This window comes from Anguilla anguilla, chromosome 3 (genome assembly GCF_013347855.1).
Source record: "Anguilla anguilla isolate fAngAng1 chromosome 3, fAngAng1.pri, whole genome shotgun sequence".
Classification (NCBI taxonomy): domain Eukaryota; kingdom Metazoa; phylum Chordata; class Actinopteri; order Anguilliformes; family Anguillidae; genus Anguilla; species Anguilla anguilla.
Window position 1 is genome coordinate 16,315,276 of NC_049203.1, and position 23,397 is coordinate 16,338,672.

At 40.6% G+C, this 23,397-nt stretch overlaps 2 protein-coding genes across 15 annotated transcripts in view; one reads left to right on the top strand and one right to left on the bottom strand.

The window, feature by feature from the left end:
- Window positions 1-1,660: 1,660 nt before the first annotated feature.
- LOC118224399 (E3 ubiquitin-protein ligase RNF128-like) lies at window positions 1,661-14,629 on the top strand. Of its 2 annotated transcripts, none has more exons than XM_035411916.1 (7): window positions 1,661-2,219; window positions 6,042-6,289; window positions 8,983-9,054; window positions 9,252-9,334; window positions 11,626-11,722; window positions 12,149-12,338; window positions 13,212-14,629. In XM_035411916.1, the coding sequence occupies exons 1-7, from the start codon at window positions 1,802-1,804 to the stop codon at window positions 13,382-13,384; spliced, it is 1,281 nt and encodes a 426-aa protein (XP_035267807.1). In that variant the 5' UTR covers window positions 1,661-1,801; the 3' UTR covers window positions 13,385-14,629. The 2 variants fall into 2 exon arrangements, with proteins under 2 accessions (XP_035267807.1, XP_035267808.1); XM_035411917.1 differs by lacking the exon at window positions 1,661-2,219 and adding an exon at window positions 2,665-4,664.
- A 677-nt stretch (window positions 14,630-15,306) lies between these two features.
- The window catches only part of LOC118224397 (inositol polyphosphate-4-phosphatase type I A-like), a 40,400-nt gene continuing 32,309 nt past the window's right edge, over window positions 15,307-23,397 (bottom strand). For 7 of the 13 annotated variants that reach the window (XM_035411906.1, XM_035411909.1, XM_035411905.1 and 4 more), the window contains one exon: window positions 22,792-22,972. In XM_035411906.1, the coding sequence (XP_035267797.1) occupies window positions 22,792-22,972 (181 nt within the window). Of the gene's footprint in view, window positions 18,066-21,953; window positions 22,973-23,397 lie in introns of those variants that run through there. The other 6 variants (XM_035411915.1, XM_035411913.1, XM_035411914.1 and 3 more) reach the window with 3 other exon arrangements.

Consider the following 23,397-nt stretch of genomic DNA (forward strand, 5'->3'; position numbering starts at 1 on the left):
CCATGTGTGTCAATACCAGACCATTAGCATCTCATTAGGTGGCAGAATTAAGACGTAACACTCTTCACTGGCCAGCTGTATTTGTACTCTGTCCTTCTTTTCATTCAAGGCCTGTGGAAGTTGGGGACAGGAAACAGCCCGTAATATCCATGCGTCTGAATCACACAGTTGCTCAACCAGCTAGGATTAGATGGAACATTGCTGCATTAAAACAAAATATAACAAAAACGTTTAGACTTTTAACATGATTAAACTTACTCTGTAAAAAAGTATTTTTACAGCAGAATGTTTTTAAAAATATGCAGGATTTTCACCTTTAACCTTTATCAAAGTAAAGTAGAATAACTGCAATAACTCATCATTTTAACAGCTATCTCTTAAAAAAAAAAAAAAAAAAAAAAAAACAGGATTCATCCAGTTAAATTATAGGATTTATAGTTTTTGGCTGGACCGCAACAGCGGGGCCAGCCCTATAAATGCAAATGTCTGTGACTGAGTGACTGAGTGACTGACTGATGAAGTTACACCATTGGTCGGCCGGTTCGGTCCAGCCATATACTAGGTTTTGACGTGGTCTTGTTTCCTTTTGTTTCATGTTATTTACAGGATATTTTTAGTGTGTGCAGATTGTATATGGTTTTTCTTGTGGGCAGGAACTTCTTTTATGAGTTCCTTCTTCTTTTAGTGACCTTTAAACCCCATTACTCCCTGGAGAGATTAGCCTGTTTGAAGTAATGTTCCGTACTTTATTTTAGGTCAAACCATGTCCGTAAAGTATGTTGATGCATCACCTCTGAGATTGTTTTAAGTGCACTGAGGAAATCAGAATTTAGTGAGCTTTATTCATTTGAGCTAGGGCCTACAGATGCCCTGGCAAGCTAAATCAGTCGCTGATTTTTAAATAGTGTCATTTACAAATAGAGTGTCAAACAACACTTCACCGTGGAAATTTTCCAGTGTCAACAATAATTTTAGTAACTCCAACTGAGCTTCTTTGGAGAAAATGGGACACTCCCCTGGCCCTTAACAATACAGATTTGTCTGCCCTGAAAATTTTTGAAAAGATTTGTGGTTAACCAAAACACATTGAATAAGACGCCATGTTGATATCCTATTCAAAATAAGATGTTTTTTCCTTTCAAAGGCTTGTTTTTCAGTGATTTTTTATCATTTTAATTGCCAGAAACTGCAGTATTACTTCCTATAAAGCATACCAGTTGTGTCTAATGCAGGTCTATGTTAAACAGCTGCCCTTTGATAATACCTGTGAGCCTGTTCTAACACGGTAGGAACCACTGGATTATGCTCTCCGGATGCAGTGCATATTTCATTGAACTGGAAATTAATATTTATCTGTAAGTAATTTTACAGAAAATTGTGCTATCTTGTGAAATGTTTGCTCTAAAGCACAGCTGTTAGTTGTTTTTACTCTAAAGCACTACTCTAAGCTGTTTGTTTATATATTTAATTTATTTTTAAGTAAACCTATCCTGTAGCCTTACTAGCCTATGCATAGTATCATCTGATATGGCCTCTGCTGATTTTACTTATTTGTTTTGCGAGTTTGCCGACTTAGCCACAGGTACTGAGATATCAGTCTTAAATGATCCAATGAGAATCTGCAGATGTCTGACGTACAAAGTGTAAAGTCATATCGCATCTGAATTTGTTCACACAGCCAAACCCCACAAGCCCTTGAGCCAGTGTTCAAGGTTCAGTCAGATAACGGGAACTGGGGCTGGTGTAAAAACAGGCTTGAGTCACTGAGCCTGAGTTTGAACTGACATAAAGCAAAATAGGAATGGAGGGTAGGCACAGCTTCTCGTGGTTTTGGGCCTGCTTGTGGCTGCTTCTGGCTGTTCAGCGCGAAGCGATGGCATCGGTTTTCTGGACAGCCTATGTGGAGATAAGGTACAAGAGCCCGACGGACAACCAGACGGTCCGACGGATGTGCGAGTGCGGAGTGTACGGGAATAACGCTGCCATGGGGAGCACATACGGGCGAGTAGAGCTGCCAGTCCCGGATCCCCTGGCCTGCGATCCCACCACCACGTTTACCGACCACTTGGGCGATCAAGATAATTGGGTGGCCCTGATCAAGAGAGGGAACTGCACCTTCTCAGAGAAGGTCCGAAGAGCCGCTCGGCAGGGAGCCTCGGCTGTGGTCATCTACAACCTTGACGGCACTGGGAACGAGACAAGCCCCATGTATCTGGAAGGTATGTGAGGTTTGTGGCTATCAGAAGGTCATCTAGAACCTTCCACTCATGTGCATAAAAGCAGTGGAAAAAGTTCAAACGGCTAACAATAATGTTTTAAGGCCTGTTCCCATGCGCACACGTTGTACGGTAATGGTTACACAGACATTGTAAAGACTTCTTATATAACTCAAATGACTCAACAAGTCTAGCTCAGTGGTGTTATAATCATATGTAGTTTTTAAAATAATATATATCATCTTGGCCAAAAGGAATTTTACATTCATTTTGTATTTTATATAATATTTTGGGTAGTAGTACATTGAACCCTGATTTATTTACGTTTCCTGAATTTTCCATATATAGGCATTTCCACGATTTTACATTATTGACGAATTTTGCAGACTTTTAAATTAAAAAATAATTAACAGAATATATTTAAAGTATTTTGGTCACTTCTTATGCTTATGAAAAATATGAAATATTGCGCGTTCTTACGCAACATCCTTGCAATGGTTGCTGTGGAAGGAAATATCAGCTGGTCTTCTTCAAACAGTGTTGTGTTAAACCGAGTGGAAACATTGCCTGCTGTATCAACATTATTAATGCTTGTGCGAGTCCTTTCCGTGACTACCCTGGTATTCTGGATACTGTCGTCATATTTCCTCGCTATTTAGATCAGAGATAGAATAACCCTAGAGAAGTGGGCATTTTTTTTGTCTCTCGGGCCTTAACTCTTTTGCAAGTGAAGTTATTATTCAGGCGTAATTATCTTCTGTTAAATGTCCATTATTAGATAAATATGTAAACTATGTACTGTCAATAAATCACGCAAGTTATGGCAAATTGGCAATGTTTTGTAGGAATCACAGCGTGTGCACATGTAGGCTATCAATAACAGAATAGTTTCTGCCTTTTAGAGCCTTCAGAATACTACAGAGTGGTTTCAGTCAGCAAATTCCGTAAAACAAGGGCTGCACTGCACACGGTTTTATACAACTTTCCTCTTGGTTACCAGCAGATGGCAGCGTACAGCATAGTAGACCTCCCCAATTCAGGCATGACCTCAGAAGTAGCTTGATATAGCAGACTGAATATGAGAGATCAGAGACTGAGCGTCTGAAATGTTTCAGTTGCCTGGCTGAGTAGTCATATCGAGCCTGGTAAACAACGTAGATTCATATTGGAGGTTGAACTGTTGCCTCGGTTAGGCTATTATGCGTATTCGTGTTAGTGACATTTTTGGAATTATAATTATGAGACCTATTGTTTTATTTAAGCATACTACAATCGCCAAGTATATTTAACGAAATATGAAAAGTCATGTGAAGGCCAAGATAATGTATTTTATTAATTTTGTGACCGATCTGAACTTGTGCTTGAGTTTCAGGACAACAATTTATATTTTACCGTGCAATAGCCTGCATTGATATAGGCATACTGTCGATATTTATTGGTTGAATTTGTAAAAAATCTGCGGTTTTTAGACTCCCAACTTGATGTTATGTTATTCAAGGGTAAATTTGACACAGAAAACTAAGTGAAAATCAAGTAAGCGATTTATTATTTTTCTGTGGGGTGTTATGATATTAATTAAGTAAATATTAAGTGAGTTAATCTTTCATTTGTAATCCAGATCTTTGGAATTGTGAATTGTTGTTGACTGTTGAACATGGGATTGAGCACAAGATATCTGTTCCTTTAAGGGAGACGTGGGTGTGCCCAAATTCTATTCGACCTGGCTGAGGTGGAGGTAGCGCGACAGTTTTTCGCAAATAGCCGGTCCAGGATCAGTTTAAGAACCTCCAAATCCAAATACCAACATTTTAGGGTGAAAGTTAGACGCTGATCCGGAACTACCGAATAGATAGACGGGACTACCAATTGACTCCAAGGAGACTCTACTTTTTGATCGACACAAACTTGCATTTGAATGCGCAAGGATAACGTACATTGGTAAACTTTTTACCGCCGTGAAAGGGGTTTTGCTTTACGCTACCCGATTTTATTTTGGGCTTGAAACATTGGTTGAGAGTGAAGGGAAAGTTATGGGACTCGAAGCAAAACGTCTGTTTTCATGGTTGTTCGTGGCTTCTTGTTTGCTAGTATCAAGTTTACACTCGGCGCAGGCTGCTTACTTGTATACAGCATATGTGAATGTATCTTATGTTGACTCTCAGAACATAACCGTATGGCAACGGAAAGAAGGTGGACTTTACGGGCAGGATTCGCCGAAGACTTCAGTGGCAGGGAGTGTGTTTTTACCCGAACCGATACACGGCTGTGAAATTGATACTTTTTATGACGCTCCTAGTAATGCTAGGGGATGGATCGCTCTCATACAGCGCGGGCATGGATGTACTTTTTCAGACAAGATCAAAATTGCGGCGAGCAATGGAGCTATCGCGGCAGTAATATTTAATGAAGCAGACACAGGTTATAGCGTTATACAAATGGCTCACCCAGGTATGTATGAAATTTGAATGAACGAATCTGTCCGAATTGCGAAAACGTTTATTCTTATTTGTTGAATATATATACACTCGTAATATAGTAATATTATTCTTTATTTATTGCTGTTTGCAAACTCGAGTTTGGCAACATTTGTTGTGCCGCGAGATACTTTTTCATGACCCCCCGCTCCGCCGCCAGAAAGATTTTCCTATAGGCTGTCAAGTTGTTTACTCCTGGCCAGCTACAGAAACCAGGTCAAATCTAAAGCAAATATAGAAGTGAATGTGCTCATATATGAATCTTCATTTAGCAATGTTCTCCTAAGCGAATGTGTTAGTACAAATATATTTCACCGAACAACCGGCTTTGTTTTAAAACAAGGTTCTACCACTCAGTGCAGTGCCTAGCCTACCGTACGGGACGGGGGTCGTGGTGTAGACCAACGGTGAAAGGTTAATAACATTTTAACATTGCTTAACCTGACAATGGCGGTGTGTGCAGGTGATGCATTGGAAGTGCTGCACTAGTGGGAATAACTCAAAGGATAATGCTCAGTTTTATGAACTAGACTGTTAATTATGAAATGGGAAACAAGGGACACATATTGAGCTTTTGCCTTCTTAAATCTGTAATTTTCAGCAAACACGGAAACATCCTGTACATTGACACTCCTGTCTTAGGGGCAGAATGGTGAACACAAACAAACTTATCCCTGATACAACTTTGTGACAGTCAGTATAGTGACCCAAACAATAAATTGTTTGCAGTCTCTCAGGGGAATACAAAAACAAGGAGAGTGTTGTTGCACTCAGTCAACGCACTGAACTGAGTTGTACATGCAGCTGCGTGGAGCTAACAATATAAAAAGGGAGAGAATGCTAATCGCACACTGCAAAAAAAAAAGGTATCAGTCTGACCCATGAAAGCACTAATTTATTCAGCACACATACTGCCATTACAAATGTGTGCAAAAGGGAAAAGGTGGTAAAATGCAGTGACCTCTCGGGCTCTATAAGGAGGCCTAACACAGGGACCTGCTGCTGCTGCTCTGGGTCCATAATCATGCCTAAAATGGGGCCCATCGCTGATTTGGTTCAATAACCAGACAGAACATGGGACCCCTAATTTGGCTCTTACGCAGGCCTAATGTGAGGCCCCAGTGCTAATCGTCATCACATTCAATATATCCTGTTGGCATAGTTCCAACAGACACTGCCCGCCCATTGCTGTCCACAGTGGAATTAGACCCAAGCGAAAAGTGCCTTTATCAGTGAAATTTGTATTTCACAGTCCTTTCATGAACAAATTCCTGTGGCTTGCCTCCTACGTTTTGTGTGTGTGTGTGTATATGTTTGTGTCCTATGTGATTGTAATTGTGTGTGTTCATAGGTGCACGTGACATAGTGGCCATCATGATCGGCAATAGTTGGGGCATGGAAATTGTCAAGCTGGTCAAGAGTGGAGTCCAGGTCACGATGGCCATTGCCGTGGGAAATCCACACGGGCCCTGGTTGAGCCAGTATTCCCTCATACTGGTGTCCCTCTCCTTCTTCGTGGTGACCGCCATCACCGTGGGTTACTTCATATTTCACTCGGCCCGCCGGCTCTACAGCGTGCGGGCCCACAACCGCAGACAGGTAAGCAGCCATACTAGGCCAGATCACATGATCAATATTACACCAATCACCATTCATAAGCTGAAATAGCAGTAGTGAATGCATTTGAATATTAACTGTCTGTCGAGTGTCCCAATGTTCTCTGGGACAGGGCAGGTTGCATTTGAATGCTTGAGACTTTTTCAAAGTGGAAATTCCAAGATTATATCCCCTGTTGGAAACCTCAGTCTAAGGCTATAGCATTTGTTAACCCAGCCCCTCCAGTCCACTTAGGATGTCAGTGGGCAGTTTTATAAGGCGGTTTTGGGGAAAAGCATCATTGGTTTGACCGCTAAATTGCTTTGACCTGCACTGCTTCTTTTTAGAGTTACAAGGCTACCTGTAACAAAAGCATGTTTCTTACCTGTGGTTGACACACATCTTAGTCCTTGGTTATAGTATGAATGAAATGTGTGTCAATAGTGAGCACTCACAGACTGTTTGCAAACATGTAAAAACTGGTTTCATGGCAGTCTGTTTGAATCAGCTGTGGATAGCTTTAGTAGGAGGGAGAATTAGTTTCACAAAATACTGAAGGTTGCAGTGCAGCAGAATCAACGTCAACAACGTATGTTATTTGTAATATCTCTCACATAGTCGCTCTAATCTGCAACTTACACACACACGCAGCCACAACCACAACTGCAACCACAAACACACAGTCCATAGGCCATCTGACATAGATTCACCCGAAATCCTGTCTGTTCTCTGCAGCTCTGGGTTTCAGCCGCACGCTTCTCTTCTTAACTCAGTGAAATCTGAACTGCGTGAGCCGACTCCATGAAATATTCAGACCCGACGGGACCTTTGGGTTTCCGTGAGGGGAAACTGTTCCCATAGTGGAATATTCACCCTGGGCGTTATATGGCTTTTGTTTACTGTTTGTTGAAATTCCTCTCTCTGAAGAGGGTTAATTTTTTCTGTTTTTTTATGGCCTTGCCCCAATACATTTCTGTCCAACATTTAATAATGGGCTCCTGCACAACGTTTGATAGGTTCTGCAAAAAGCACTAACCTTTGTGAATTAATCTGGGTACTCAATGGAGTGTTACAGTTTGTAGTCCTAAAACCCGGATGTGAGTTTCTGACTTTTAAAAAAAATTTCTGCAGAAAATAATGTCTGCGGTTAACGTAACCATAACAGAGTTTCAGGTTTTGTTCTAGGAGTCAAATTACACCCAGTAACATCTCAACCGTGAATTTAAAGCTTTTATGTGCTTTAAAAAGTAAGTTGTTAACAAGTTGCTATATTGAAAGCACATTAACGGTCGTATTTTGCCAACCACCACTTCAGTTTCCGTACCAGCCCGCCTGCAAGTGACAACAATTGTAGTTTTGATGTAGAAACTTGTTAGCAACTTAATTTTTTAAAGCAGATATCTGATTCAAAATTCACGGTTGAGATATGAATGGGTGAAATTTATCTTGCACAACAAAATTTAAAAGTTTCTTAGGCTTACGTTAACTTCAGACATTGTTTTCTGTGGAAAACAAGATCCCTGTGGGAAAAAGCACCGGAAATCTGCCGAGGGAACCCGCGGTGGAAGAAACTTCCGGGGTGGCTTACAAAAAGACACCATCACTGTGACACTCTATTAATCTGATTCACGCTATCTTCTCTTTGTTGTGCAAATATCCCATTAAAAGATCCGCCAGCAGGTGGATGCACATGTTTCAGTGCCAAAGGCATCCTGTGGTGCTCTCGAGGGGATCCTGGTGTTAATTGTACCAGACTCATTGGGAATGATTTGTGAATTCCGTGTCCCTTTGCTCTGGTGGTCTTCGAGGTGGTGTCAGGTGATGTTTGTTGGTTCGCAGTAGTAAATGGCGTCTTTCGTCTCCTCCTGCCTCGCGCAAGGGCACGCTCGTTGCCATTTCCCAGCGGTGCTCTTCCCGCTGAGTTTTCATTTGTTGTTCGGCGGCTTCTCTCCCGCACTCCAAACCTGAGCCCCACCCCCAACTTGCCCTCCTTTCACTCTCTACACAGGCTGATGTAATGTTTCCAGCAACCAACCCAACCCCAATCCCCCATACCCCAGAGATTGTTGATGACACAAATATTATGGTGTGGTGTCCTGAGAAGGGGGGGATTCTCTGTTTACTGGTCATGTAGTTACTCAGGGAGCGCGCCACGAGTCCCAGACAAGGGACCGGCTTCCGCTGTCACATCCTCTCCAGGGCGTCACCTGAGGGACTGGCTAATGATCTTAGTTAGCAACCAGAGAGGTAGTGCTGGCTTAATTCCCAGGTGGAGCTCTGCCGGTGTGCACTGGGGCCCTCTACTTAACCCAGATTTCCGTAGTACATATCTAGCTGTGGAAATGTATGATGTGTACTGTGGACTTCTTCACGTAATATTCCATTGACAATTACTTATGTTTCTTTCCTAGAACACCCAATAGATACGCCACCCCTCTGAAACTTGTCTAATGTACACGTAATTATTTGACTGTGATTTCAACAAAAGCTATTATTTTGGTTTTAAAAACCTGTGTAAAATACAAGCAGTGTGTGTGTCCGTGTGTGTCCGATCCCCCATTCCAAACTTAGCCCTGCCTGGCAGAAAAAAACAACAAATAATTTCCCAAAAACTTGATCTCTTTCTCTTTCTCTCCATCTCTCTCTGTTCCTATCCCTCTGTCTCTATTTCTCTATCATAAATTTCCATCTACCAGAAACAACTTAAAGATGAGGCCAAGAAGGCCATTGGGCAGCTGCAGGTGCGAACATTGCAGCAAGGTGACCAGGTAACCTTCCCGTCGTGTGTATGATGCGTGAAGTGTGCGTGTACGTGCATGCGTGTGTCTGTGTGTTGCTGATAACTGACCTGTTGGAAGGATGCCTCTGGAGGTTATGGAGTTTAATATGGGGTAAGATCAGTTCTTGGTCACTCCCTCAGGTACATAGCCGTTAATGGAATGTTTACTGTTTTATTTCTGTAAAGGAGACTGGGCCTGAAGCGGATACCTGCGCAGTGTGTATCGATGCCTACAAGCCTGGCGACGTGGTGTCCGTACTGACCTGCAGGTGCGTTGGTGCTCCTCTCCTGCTTTCTGCCCAATAGCTTTTGTTTTCAGTAGGTGTTGATGAAGTGTTAATTGTTGGCTGGTTTCTCTGATGGACTGTGAAAAATGGCCAGTTGTCTTTAATGCTGTTTCAAGTTTTTTTTTGTACTTTATGCAGTATTGGAGTGTTTTCCATTTCTAGAAGTTTCTGGGAGGTTCTCACACTGGTTTTAACACTGATAATTTAAAAAGCAGCTGCTAACTGACTCAGAAGCAAACTCATTCTGTGTGTTCTCTCTCTGCATTTTAGAGCTATCCTAACACTTAAGGCAAATTTCTGCAAATGGCGTTACCCTCCGCAGGTCAGGCGATGCCTCTGTATATGCTCAGATGAGGCTCACCCTACCAGTTCCCTTTGCAGTACCTGTTTCCCAGAAGCAGATCACCGGCAGGACTGTTGTTGACTCCCTAGGGCTTTGCCTCTGGAGAACCGCATGGGAACGTTTGTTGACCTTTCAGTGGAAGTAGCCTGTTTCATAAGCCGAAGAAGAGTCTACATTTATATAGCGAATATATAGCGTATGTAACATGGATCATAGAAAGGTTTACATTTTGTGGGCATGCGACTCCCCTCAGCCACCATTAATGTGTAGTAACCCAGTGTGATGTGCAGTAGCCATTTTGCACCAGAGCACTGCACATCAGCTATAAGAGTTCCAGAAGTGTGCTTGCTGAAGCCGTGGTATATCATCAGTTAGTATAGTAAGTGCTGGTGGTTTTAAAGTTTTAGTAGTAATCGAAGGATAACAGAAATATTTGTTCAAAACATTTGTGAAAAAGAATGGCAAGTTAACTGTACAACACTATCATGGTACCTGTACAATAAATTGCCATTATCCCTGCATAGCACAACAAATGCAGAAGTAAGAAGTAGAGGAAAGTCATACAAAGACATATTTTGCTATATCTTTCAACGTATTCTTGGGTTACAGCTGCCGTTGGGCAAGTGTGTACATTTGGCCCAAATCATTCACTGGGTGATGGCTTTGTCTTCGCGGTTGACATGGTCCTGGTCAGTCATGTGACCCATGCTGTTTTCAGGAAGGTACATATTGTGCAGCAGTGATTGGGGCTTTTGTTTGTTCTGGCAAGGGCAAATCTGCAGTGAAACTGCATGCTGAAATGTGATTAGACTGCTTAGATCCAGCTCAAGAAACCAGCTCAGGTCTACTGTTGCATTGTTTGCTTGGCAGAAACCCCTGTCTAGTGTGTCTTTAAAAAGCTTCAGTTTTATTAGTTTTCGTTCTGGAACAATATAGATTGTAGAGACGATATTTACAGTGGAACTATATGAATCACTGGGTTGCAAGATTTTTATGGCCGTGTTGCCGCCCTTGTCCCCTGATAATATTCATGGTTTTCACACGCAGTCCCAGAGCCTCTAAAGCCTTGCTTACACTAAGAATGTCAGCTATACGTATAAACCACAGCCATAACTATTTAGTTTTTCTTTTTTTCTTTTTAGTAACTACAGCCCTGGGTCCAATACCACTTTGGACGTTTGCAAAAACCATTCGAAATGGCTAAGCCTGGACTTCTGTGTTTCTATTTTTTAATAGCTCATATTATTTGAGGGAGTTTTATTGTTGAAATGAAGTATTAAAAATCACACAACGTGATCTGAATGGTCGCGTTTGTTCTTCAAGGTCACTTTCATTTTTGTGAATGCGGTCGGGCCAGCTCTACCCACTTGAACTGGAGAATTTTTTTATCTTTATTTCAGATAAAGGATGGTCATTGTTTGCTTTGTGAGTGTGACCAGCCTGATATCAGCACTCATAGTTTCCTTATCCTTCCACTAGCTGACTTGTGAGCACACCCTCACCGGATATTTTAAATAGAACGCGATTGCCCTCTTAGTTCAGCCTCTTTTATAACCAGGTGTCGACGAAAAAAGAGAGAATTTATAGTACACAACCAATGTTTAATATACAAACTACATGGTCAGCTCTTGTTTTTTTCCCAACCTGTACTTCCTTATTATGTGTACCCAATGATAAATAGAAGAGGCATCTGTGTTACAGCAGCTATGGCTTTCTGTCTTCTGCTGTGGCCCCTCTTGAACGTTTATAATTATCCAATAATTGAGCATCAACAATGGAAAATGCTGGTATTTTATTGCTAAAATAGCCATCTCTCTCAGCACTGTGTAGAGAATCTGTGGTTAAATGCCCACAACAGTATGGGCTGCATGTATGTGTGTATGTGGTGGTACATTACTGATCTGTCAGGGATTTTATTTTCTCTCTCCAGCCATTTTTTCCACAAGACGTGCATCGAACCCTGGCTGCTGGAGCATAGGACCTGCCCCATGTGCAAATGCGACATCCTGAAGTCCCTAGGGGTCGAGGTGCGTTCCTCCCCTTGACGCTGGATCGATCACAGACTTCCCTAATGCTTTAGGACTCTAGGGAATGGCAGGGCAACGTTACGTCCCTAACACTTTATGGATGGATGGATGGATGGATGGATGGATGGATGGATGAATGAATGAATCACTGCATTTATATAGCACTTTTCAGTGCTTTACAGTGATGAGTGGGAACTCACAACCTCACCCACCACTAATGTGTAGCACCCACCTGGGTGACGTACGGCAGCCATTTTGCACCAGAACGCTCACCACACATTAGCTAATGTGGAGAGGGAGAGAACAATGTTTTAGCCAATTAAATCAGGGCAGCTGCGAGCACCGCAGACTCTGCGGGGGGTCCCTGCTTCCCGGTCCGCCTCGTTTGCGTTTAACGCGTTTAGCCTTCTCCCGTGTGCCCCGCAGATGGAAGGAGAGGAGCCTGAACCGCACGGTAACGAGCTGCAGGTGGCCGTCCTGGCGGAGTCGCAGCCGCGCCCCACCACCCTGACGGTTAGCGAGACCGACGCCCGGAGCGAAACGGCCTCGTCGGGGTACGCCTCTGTGTACGAACCCGAGGAAGTCCCGTCGGGCACACAGACCCCTTCGTGCAGCAGTAAGCAGTCTTCCTCTCTCTGGCCTCGTGAGGCTGACACACTGACATACTTGCATACTGAGTACGAGCTCTAATTGTCGTCCCCAGGCAGTCTATTCTGACCTCCTTGACAAAATTTAAACCTTATAGCAATTTTGTTATGTTTAAATATTTCACAAATTACACATTTTAGACGGCCTGTAATTTGTTGAGTTCACATAATTTATTGCCTTGCCATCCAAGTTGTTTGGAATTTTAGCAAAGGGTTATAGAATATGACGTTTTAGATACAGCCACATGAAAGTGTGACCTATTTCCAGTGAATGCTTGCCTTTTTGCATTAGTGTAAACAAGGAATTGAAAACACACAAATACGATGCTACCATTTGGGTTGACCAGCCAGCTCTAAACAGAAGTTCTTATCTTTGAGGTTCAGCTGTATTGGTAGATTGATGATATGATATTACAACTGTATATTACAATTTGCAGTATGTGGTGGCTGTTGGATTGATGTGGCATTCAGTAGCCATTTTATCACGTGGCAGTCTACAGTGACAGAGCAGTCAGAACAGGCCTGGAAAGCCCTTAGTCTTAGAAGGACACCTCTTTTCTGGCATAAAAGGCAAGGAAAGGTGTGTTTCCAGAGACTGAATTTGAACCATTCAATTACACACCAGTTCCTGTATGTAATGATATCCCAAACATATTGGACAAAACCGCAATTCCATTTTTACTGACGAGAGTTTCTCACTCTGGGAGGGCACCTTGAATAAAGGTCATTAAAATTATGTCAAGAAGTATTTTCATACAACTTATTCAGTTGGCCCATTTGGGTTTTGTTTTAGTGGGTTTAGCTGTCTACTGACTGGATGTACATCTGGTTTTACCCCATAGTGCCTCACCAGAACCAGCAGAGCCCAAATGTTGAAGGAGTGCAGGGGGCCGGCCCAAATGGTGAAGGAGTCCAGGGGGAGGGCCCAAATGGCGGAGGAGTCCCACCCCCACCCCATTATGATAACCTGGCCTTTGAGGGGGACACACAGAGCCCCCTAGAGGTTAAGTCATGAGGTTGCACACAGAACATACTTGCCCCTGAAATACCAATGCCTTTTTTTCTGCCTGCGTTAAGAATCAAAGGGCTCCTTTATGAGACAAGATAATCAAGCGCAGCAATAAATTGCATTTTGAGATCATTTGTAGAAAAATCTATATTGCTGCACATAATAAATAAAATCATAATTCCATCTTGATTTCCATCCAGCGAGCACTATTGAGGTTTAATTTATTAAGTTAGAAAAATTATTGCTTGTGGTAAAACATTAAAACCTTGTGATAGACTTTTTAAAAAATTAAGTCGGATGTTGCTGCCATCTGCTGGAAATTAATATCAGAGTAGTGTCTTATTCCTGCTCCATACACTGTAAATGCAGAATTTTAAGTCTTATGTACAGCAAAGTGGTGCATATGTTTATTTTCTACGTCTTCAGCCTTCACTTTTAAAAAGCAGATCACTGTTTGAACACGGGATTGGGTATGTAAATATGGTAAACCTTAACAATATGTCATAAAGCCTACCTAACACTGCCACGGGCAGAACAGCACGTGTCATAACCAGCCATAACTAGCCACGACAGTGAATCCTTAGTCAAGACAAACATCATAACTAGTTCAAAATCATAAACTTATTCAAAATAACTTGTATATATGGTTTCGGCATACATCGGCAGTGGTGTTACACCTGTCGCAAGCTGTAATGCACTGTCATGATTAGTCATGGCTGGTATGTCATGACCGTTATGTAAGCACAATGGCACATACCTCAAGCAAAGTGTTAATGGACATATTTGTTATTTTCTCGAGCTTTTCCGCTTTAATCCCATGTACCTCAGGGTTTCTTCATGAGTTTTAGTCTGCATGTTTTGCCACTGACTGGGAAATGTGGGTGACAATTAATTTATTCTTGATTTTTTCCCCAATGCAATATATGCTGTAACATTTTTAAAATGAAATGTAACCTTAAACATAGTATTTTCAACAAAAATTTTGAGTGCACTTTACTGTAATGATTTTTTTTTCTGTGCTGTCAAGGCATTTCCGTGCTATCGTTGTTTTGTTTTTAATAGTGACTCTTCTTAAATTCTGGTCTTTCAGAGTGATATTGTGTATCCAAAGCCTTGTGTTTAAATAAGGGATTCATAGTGTTGGGTCTGTCTGTTTTCCCTAAACTCCATGTGTGGTGAATTTGATAAAGGATCTATTTATGATTGTGTAAATAAAATTTGAAATAAATTGTATATAAATTTAGTTCTCTTTTGCAGTGACTCCGCATTTCATATGCTTATCTGAAAAAGGAATATGATTACAATGAAAAACCCTATTCATTAAGGAACAGTACACGATTGATACTATGATAATATGGTACGTTTACCGTAATGTTTACAAGATTATTTATGCATGTATTTAATCAAACAAGTACTTGAAGTGTACCATTAGTTTCGTAAGGATATCTTGGTAGTTTGATTTATTGATGGGGGTAGGGTTAGCATTAGGGTAAGTGCCTTAAGGAAAGATCAACCTTATGTTCAATAACAAGGAAATAGTAAGCCAAAGTTTTAGTTCTTGCTTTTTTAAAAATCTGGACAGAAAATATTATGAATGAACACTCAAGTCTAGAAAAGAAAGTGTGAAAGAGGGAGTTGAATTTACGTAACTTTTTTGAGGATTTCATGGAAAAAATTTTAGAACCGGTACTGGAAATATCATCAGTGAGTACCTGTTAAAAATAGTACTTTGTGACATAAAGAAGGTGGCAAGAGAAGGTAAAGGAAAGGTAACCCCTCACTGACACATTATGTGTGTTAGCTGGGCTGCAGGTTTTCTTTATGGGTCTGCCTTCCTACCCTCCAGGACAAGCACTGACCAAAAGTCACAGCTCACTTACTTATGTTGGTTGTGACAGAATAAAAATGGCCATGAACAAAACAGGAGGTTGGGATGAGTCATTTTTTAATAGTGTATGTTATACAGGAGTATTAGAGATAAAGCACATTTCACAGCAAAACTCAAAACTACAAAGACACCCTTTCTTTGTATGTATAACAAAACATAAATGTTTAATACTGTAAAAATAAATCCAATATAAATTCCAAAATGTTTACTTTGGCAGAAGGCATTTGTAGAGCATGAGCTATACAGTTCTTATTTATAAAGAATAAACATAAATTAAATCTAAAAAGTAATCATGTCTAAATCATTGAAAATAAACTTTATAGTAATATTGACTCATAGTGAGAAGTCAGTAGTTACATTATACAAATCACATTTCACAACTGATCAAATTGACATTTTCTAGCAGTACATTGGTACCTTTTTAAAAAGCACAATTATATGCAAGTTTTGCTGCATGCATGCATTTAAAGATGCTTTTGCTTTACCATTTCAAATAAATACAAAGCCTTTATATTGGTTGTCCAGTACAGTTTAATATTTCACAGTTCCCTTAGTGACTAAAAACAACAAAATGTTCATACTGTATGGAATTCTTGTTTCCAATGATTGATCCGCATGGGGGAGTTCTAGCTCTCGAGTTCTAGACTGTTTATTTTACAACCAAATCAATTATAGTAGCAGGAAGTGAGAGATCTGTTTGGAGCAGAACGAAGATGTGTACCAATATTTTTCAGAACAAGCCAGTAACAAGTTAGTAGTGGGCAAAGTAAATTTGGAGCTATGGGTATTCGTAAGATCCCTTGATTTATTTGTTGAATGACTGAAGCACAAGCCATCCTTACATTTAACCATTTACATTGTACAAATCAATTAAAGGAAACGTCTCTCTCGTGTGCACAAAACAAAGACGAGTTCAGTTTCCGTCAGGTTATTGACTATAACTGCAGCTACCATTTGCGCCAAACATCATATTAAAGCTTAAACGCATTAATATGAACCCTCAAACCCTATAAACAATTGGAATATTATTGACCCAATAAAGGTCAGTATTTCTATCTCAATAAGTCCTTAATCATCACATTGAAGTGCATGGCAATTCACATGCATATTTTCTGCTAGAAATTCAAAACATTAAAGGAAACATGAGGACATGACAGTGACACGAGTTGAACAAAATCTCCATCCCACTGCTGGTGAACACTGGTAAATAGATGTGCAAGAAGAAGCTTAAAATGAATGCCTGCTTACTCATAGTGAGGTACTCTCAGATGCTGAATCTCATATGGTACAATGCCAACAACGGCACACTTGTATGTGGAAAAGCGCTCTAGCTCCAAGAGGTTTCTTTGTGGGGAAGTGGCTTGTTCAGTACTCTCTTAGCATAGATTCTGTCTCTGGATCTCCAAACATTATCATGTTGCATTCAGTTACAGAATAAATAAACTTGTACCCTACTTCTTTTAATTAAAACAATAAAACCTGAAAGTGCATGTATTTAGTGAGTGTTTCAGCACTGAGCGGACTTAGCACATTGTTAAAGCTATCTCTAGGACCACGATACGCTCTTTCACAATTCACATTCTTTCCAAAGACCTGAATACTTGGGATCCGCCTCAGTGCAGAGGAATGCACTCAGTCTTCCCATCTCAAAAACTTGTGAAAGCACAAAGATACACCTGGAGAATACACCTGCATGTGAGGCTGTTATGTAGGTAAACAAGAGAACAACCAGGATGTTGTTACGAAAAACAACATCATGTGCAGCATTGGGCCTGGCCACCAAGCAACTGGGAATGTTTACAAGGGCTCTGCTTTCCGTCTACAGGCCCAGCTCAGATCACATTGGACAAGACAGGAAAGGTCATGGTCAGCCCAGAGGCAGAGCAAGTTTTAGGGAGAATTAGTGTGACTCTAAAGTATTTCTGCATGTGCAAGCACCATATGCTATGACAGGTTCAGACAGTATAGAAGCACTCTAGATGTTCTCTGCTTCACCAATAAAAATGCAGCAATGCAGACCTCACATGCACCGACACCAAATGAAATGTACAAGATATTCCTGTTGAGACGAGTAATGATGAGCCTTAGGTAAGTGATCACACGGGCAGCTATGAGATATGATCTCAGCAGGGATTTCTTAACTTTATATGAACTGTCACGGGAACATAGCAGTGATACCCTTTTCTCTGCTTTACCAAAGATTTTAAGACCCGAACCTAACTGAATCCGTAAAACCAAAACAGTGAACTGAACCGAACCATGAGTTTTGTGAACTGCTGCACCCCTGCTGGGTACTCACTGTATGCCATAGTTGTCCAGTATACTGTAAAGCAAATTTACACTCTGGAGCAATAACTGTCATTATCTTTAAAATACTGTGAAAAGGACAGACCATACGTACTGTACTTACTGAACTGTAGTGCAGTTAAGAATAATGACTAAAAGGACAATGAAATCCTGTTCACTGCAGGCCTTAAAGGTTTATTTTAGTTTTAGGTTTTGTGCGTGTGCAGAAACCAAATTCACACATATGAATTAAATATACACATGTCATAGAATTTCTTGTGATTTGTTATCTTAAGAGTGATTTTACATGAAGCGGCATGATTCGTTTTTTTGTTCTTCCCCCTTTTTCTATTGGTTGGGTTTGGAGGCCAGCTGTCCTATCAGGTCTCCACTTTCCCATAAGTACCTTCTGGAGGCCAATAATATTTGGGGAAGGCCTTTAGTTGCAGAGAGTTAAAAGCATACTTGCGACATCCCACATTCTTCATGGTGTTCTCCCGTCGACAACCCTCGCTGGGGGGTGGGGGGTGGGGTAAGGGGGAGGGGGGGATAAAGTACAGAGAGGATGATCGCAGGTGAAGAAACAAACAAAAAAGGGCTGTGTTAACGACAATGAGCAAAAAACAACCAAACAACTTTCAAAATAAACGTGGCAGCGAACTGACAAAGCAAAAGCTCACATGACTTGTGACAGCCAATGGGATGTGGAATGAGAACGGAAGTGGTTGCTGAAAGGGGGAGGGGGTGAGGGGATGGTCACAGCAGCCAATAGCTCCACAAAGCCAGACTAGAAAAAGCTTGTTTTTATACAAAGGTCTGACCAAAAAATAATGAATAAAAGCGAACAAGCACAAACTGCATAAACATATAAAATACAGACAGCTGGTTGGTGCAAATTCCCAGCTCTGTTAATGATATTAGGAATATAGATAATTAATATTTAGCAATATTTAACTCTGGACTGATAGAACACAAGCAGATTCTTTGGAAGATTTACATCTGCAGCTCTTTTGACTGGAGCAAAAAAAGATAATTTATGTTTCTCTCTTGAGTTGGAAGCCCTCTCTTACAATCGTGGACTAAAGACCAATGTTCACCTGAATAAGCTGAATAGGAAATTTGTCCCAATAAAGTGACTACAGCATGAATATCATTTCAGTTTCACATTCTGCATTTCTACATCTGCATTAAAGACAAACCCTCAAAATATAATAGGCAAAAAATACTTCTTAATAATCTAATATATATATAATAATACAAATATGTAAATTGCATCAATTTCATCCTGACTGAAAATGGCATCCTTTAGAAGAAAAACTGAGCCCCCCAGGTCCACTGAAGTTAACTTGCACAGAATCAATACCCGCACTGCATCACAGAGAAGTAAACATCCTGTTGCTAGTTTATATCTCAGATAAGCAAACAGACCTGATCGGTTAAATCCACCAGTGACTACTTGGTTATTACAAGTGTGCCATAACCTGGAATAAATTACTGCTCTGTCCGGGACCACAAATATGTTAAGAAACGATCCAAAAATAGCAGAGGTAGTTAAAAACTATAATAATAATAATAATAATAATAATAATAATAATAATAATAATAGCTGCAAGCAGCGATGTTGGAGGCCAAGCATCAAGGGTGCACCACAGAACACTGAGTGCAATTTGTATCTTTCTGAGATTTCTGCAATTTAGTTGTCCTCATATCACAGTTGTGCTACTGGTGTGCACTGCATGCTGCAATGGGAGAGGGAGACAAGCAAAGTGGGCAGGGTCCAGTCCTTTTTTCTTCCCAGCCTGGCACATGCACACATAAGGTCCTAATGGTGCTAAAGCACCAGCCGATATGCCCCTCCGGAACAAAAGTGCCCCTTTGAGTTGAGGAGTTTTCCCCCCATTGCCTGCTACAGCCCATCCTTGCCCTTCCACCGGCCCTGTCTCGCCCACAAATGCCCAAGTAATGGAAGTAAAGCACGTTTCTAAATTAAAAATCTACACTATACATTATAATGGATAACTTCCTTGGGTTCAACCACAGTTGGTTATGCTGCACGCACCATGACTAGTGTTGAATCCTATATGCACTTTTTCATAGTCTTTGTGCATGCACTCTTGCTCTAGCCTACATTAAGTGCAACTTGAGGCAATAGCGATTATTGAGAATAATTCCATTCCCCAGGTTGGTTTAAGATAGAGAAGTAAAGTTGTGATCCTGATAGTATGAATTATTTATTTATTCAATAAAGCACAACCTTGTTTACAATCAGGGCCATACTATAATGGATGATATCTCTTCATGTTTTCAAAAGTTGACAGAGCTCATGCAAATTTGCTAATTAGTATTTAGCAAAAAGGCCCTACAGGCCATATTGCATCATCTTGGCACATATCAAAATGTCCTTAGCAATTTGACATTTGGTGATCATCAGGCAAAGTATAAGGAGAAGTCTGAAAGCCTATGTTCTTCAAAAAATTCAAAATGGCAGAAAATCCTATGGGCTCTATGACATTGTTTGTTCAACATGACGAGCTAGACATGTGGAAGAAATCTGGTGCATGTATGTGAAACCGGATGCCTGTAATATTTTTTTCAATGTTGCAATTTTGCAGCCATACTGGAAATGGGTGAAAACTTAGCGAGAGGCAAAAGAAAAATGATAAGAATAATAATGATCCTAGCAAAAACAATAGTGTTCCTACGCACCCTTGGTGATTGGCCCCCTAATAATAATAATAATAATAATAATAATAATATAGGATAATTTTATGTTCCATGTTAAATCCAAGTTATTTATTTTTAATTAGACACTGCCACAAACAAATTCTGCATATATTAGTTCATAATATAAACGATGAATATATATATATATATATGTAAAATATAATTGTATGCAAACAGCAACTGTACACCTGGTTCTTTATTGCAGCGACCCCACAAAGCTATACCAGCCTGTAATTCCAGGCGCTGACATTAACCCCTGATCTTTCAGACAGAAAACAAGCCATAATCTATGAGTATGTCTTGAAAGAATCAGATAATAGGAAGATTCAGTGGTTACAACAAACACATTAGTAAACTGATGAACTAATTAAGGGTGGCAGAACTCTCCTCATAGAAAAATAATATTGGGCCATTTACCTGTAGCTGACTGGCTATCTTTTAAAGTAGCATCAAGTTACATCAGAGTTTTAGTACATTATTTATTATTACCATTTAATTGTTGGGTAGCTAATCAGGTAATGTTAGTTCCAACAGCTTGTGAAGCTATTCTTATTAGCTAGCTAACCTAATAACCTAATTCACTTGAAAACCCAGCCAAGTTGGCCATTTAATTAAATCGTATTGTCAAATAACCTAGCTACACCAGTAGCTCTGATAGAGTATAACCTAAAGCAGGGGACTGATACCCAAGTCGTGAGGCTGACTGCTCCACAGAAATGGCATGGGGCATGCACCTCTTTTTTATTTTTATTTTTTTATTTTTAACCAATGTGTGCATGTTTTTTAATGATCCTTTCCAAATTACAACTCAAGTTGTAATTCAACTCAAGTGACATTCCACTGGGCCAGATTTACACAGAATGTGCACAGACGCACTCGATCTTTATCTGATGTGGATCACCTCAGTGTCCAGGATTTAATGAACCGGCACAGAAATGATACAGATCCAGTCTAGCAGAACACAACCTTAACCTTTGATGGCATCAACCGGAGCATCGCTGTTAAGTCACGTTGAGAGAGGCCTGTTTCGGGTTTATCTATGACAGTTCGAGACGATGCATTATAGCGTGGGATTGAAATATGCCTTGTAGGCCCTGCCCATGTCTCCCGTGTTACAGAAGATCTCATCTATACAGAACATTTATTGATTTTGGCCATACATCACATTCCTCTGTACCTACACCTGTTTCCTGGGATTGCTGCTGTAATTCCCATGAGCAGGAAATACCAAGATTCATTTCTGCATTTGGCAATAATTATGGTCTCAAACTCCTTTTTCATACTCCAACAAACTTCTATATACAAAAACTAATTTACTCTCTTATTATTTCCTAAGGAATAAAATTTTCTCCTGACCAAACAAATGTTCATGTTGAATAGTTTCACTAAATTAAATGCTCCAAGCATACCCAGTTATCTAAGATACATTATCTAAGAACTGGAAAAGAAAGCTTTTTTTTCGTAGAACTCAATTACACAGTAGACAGACATAAGGAAATATATATGTGAATGGTATAACTGCTGCATAATCAAGCAGGTCTTACAAATTTCTCAGAAAAAAATGAAAACAAATTTCCATTGCTTAAAATATGCAGCACATCCTATAACGTGCTGCAATTTGGCAAGTTTAGCTATTCCTCACAAAAATAAAATAATACTGATAAAAAATATGTTGCATTTAACGAAAGCTCAGTCTTCCCTGCTGAACGTAAGCAGGAAGACCTGAGCTAGCGTAAAGACCTTACTGTACAGTGTGGCAACACTGCCACTGGCACGTGAGCAGGGGATAAACAGACCATTCGAACCCAGCCCTGACCAAGCCTGCTCTTCATTTCCACTCTTGGATATTACAAAAACACAAAAGGAAGGAAGACTTGAAAAGCCAAGCGAGACAATTGTGTAAATATAGCTATTATGGTAGGTCTAATAGTTCTTTGAAATTAACAACCACCACCACCACAATAATAATAATAATAATAATAATAATAATAATAATAATATTTCATAGGGCCATCTATTCTACAATATTGGGAAAAGTATTTTGTTATTTACAACTTAGTATTTAATATCTGCATTAGGAGAATTTAGTTGTACCTTAAATAAATTTAGTAGAAATACAAGTAAGGCAAAATACTGACAATGGCAGCCACTTAGACCTTTAGACCAGCACTTTCCCTGGGCCAGTTGTTTTAAAGAACACAAATTTAAGCAGGGAAGTGCTGTAGAGTTTGGTTACCTGGCAGATAGACAGACAGTCAGAGAGACTAACCGTCTACGCAATGGAATGTCTGTCTGATCACCTGAAAACCCTCCGTCTGCCAGCCTGTCAGACACACAAACAGCCTGCCAGATAGGCAAAGACAGAATGACCATGCGATTGACTCACAGACAAACACACTGCCTGCCTACCTGCCTGACAGACAGACAGGTAGAAAGACAGACAGACTCAGAGACGGCCTGGCCTCCTGGCTGGCTGACAGACAGACGGGCAGACAGACAGACAGACTGGCAGGCTTCAGTTACAGCGGAGCTTAGCCAGCAGGTAGGCCACGCTCAGGAACAACCAGGCAATGAGCAGGTTGGGACTGAGGGCCAATAAGGGGAGGGAGTACAGGAGGCTGGGGTCTAGCCTAAAATCACGGATAGGCAGCAGGCCACTCAGGTTCTTCTGGGTGACCCCCTCCCTGGTCCCAATGCTGTGGAGAGGGAGAGGGGGTGGGGCACAGAGGAGGGGGCGGAGTCATGGGGGGGTGGGTGGGGTGGATGGAACAGAGACATGCCAAAAGGGATGGCATGAACAGGGAACAGGCATGAAAAATATAATAATATCAAAAATGATGAGGATGATGGTGGTGATGAAGTGATGTTTACAAGAATATTTGTAAAAAAGAAAAAGACAAGAAATGTGGGCAGGGGACCAGGGATGGAATCCCAGTAGAATGTAAGGAGAGTAAAGCCCAAAATGAAATGAAAAAATAATATTAAATCAGATAAACACACAAACAAAAACCCCAAAACAAAACCACCCCAGAAAATGTAAATAAAAAACGTAAAAGCAAACAAACAAACAAAAAAAAATTCAATGAAAATAAAACCAAAATAAATACCAAACCAAAAATTA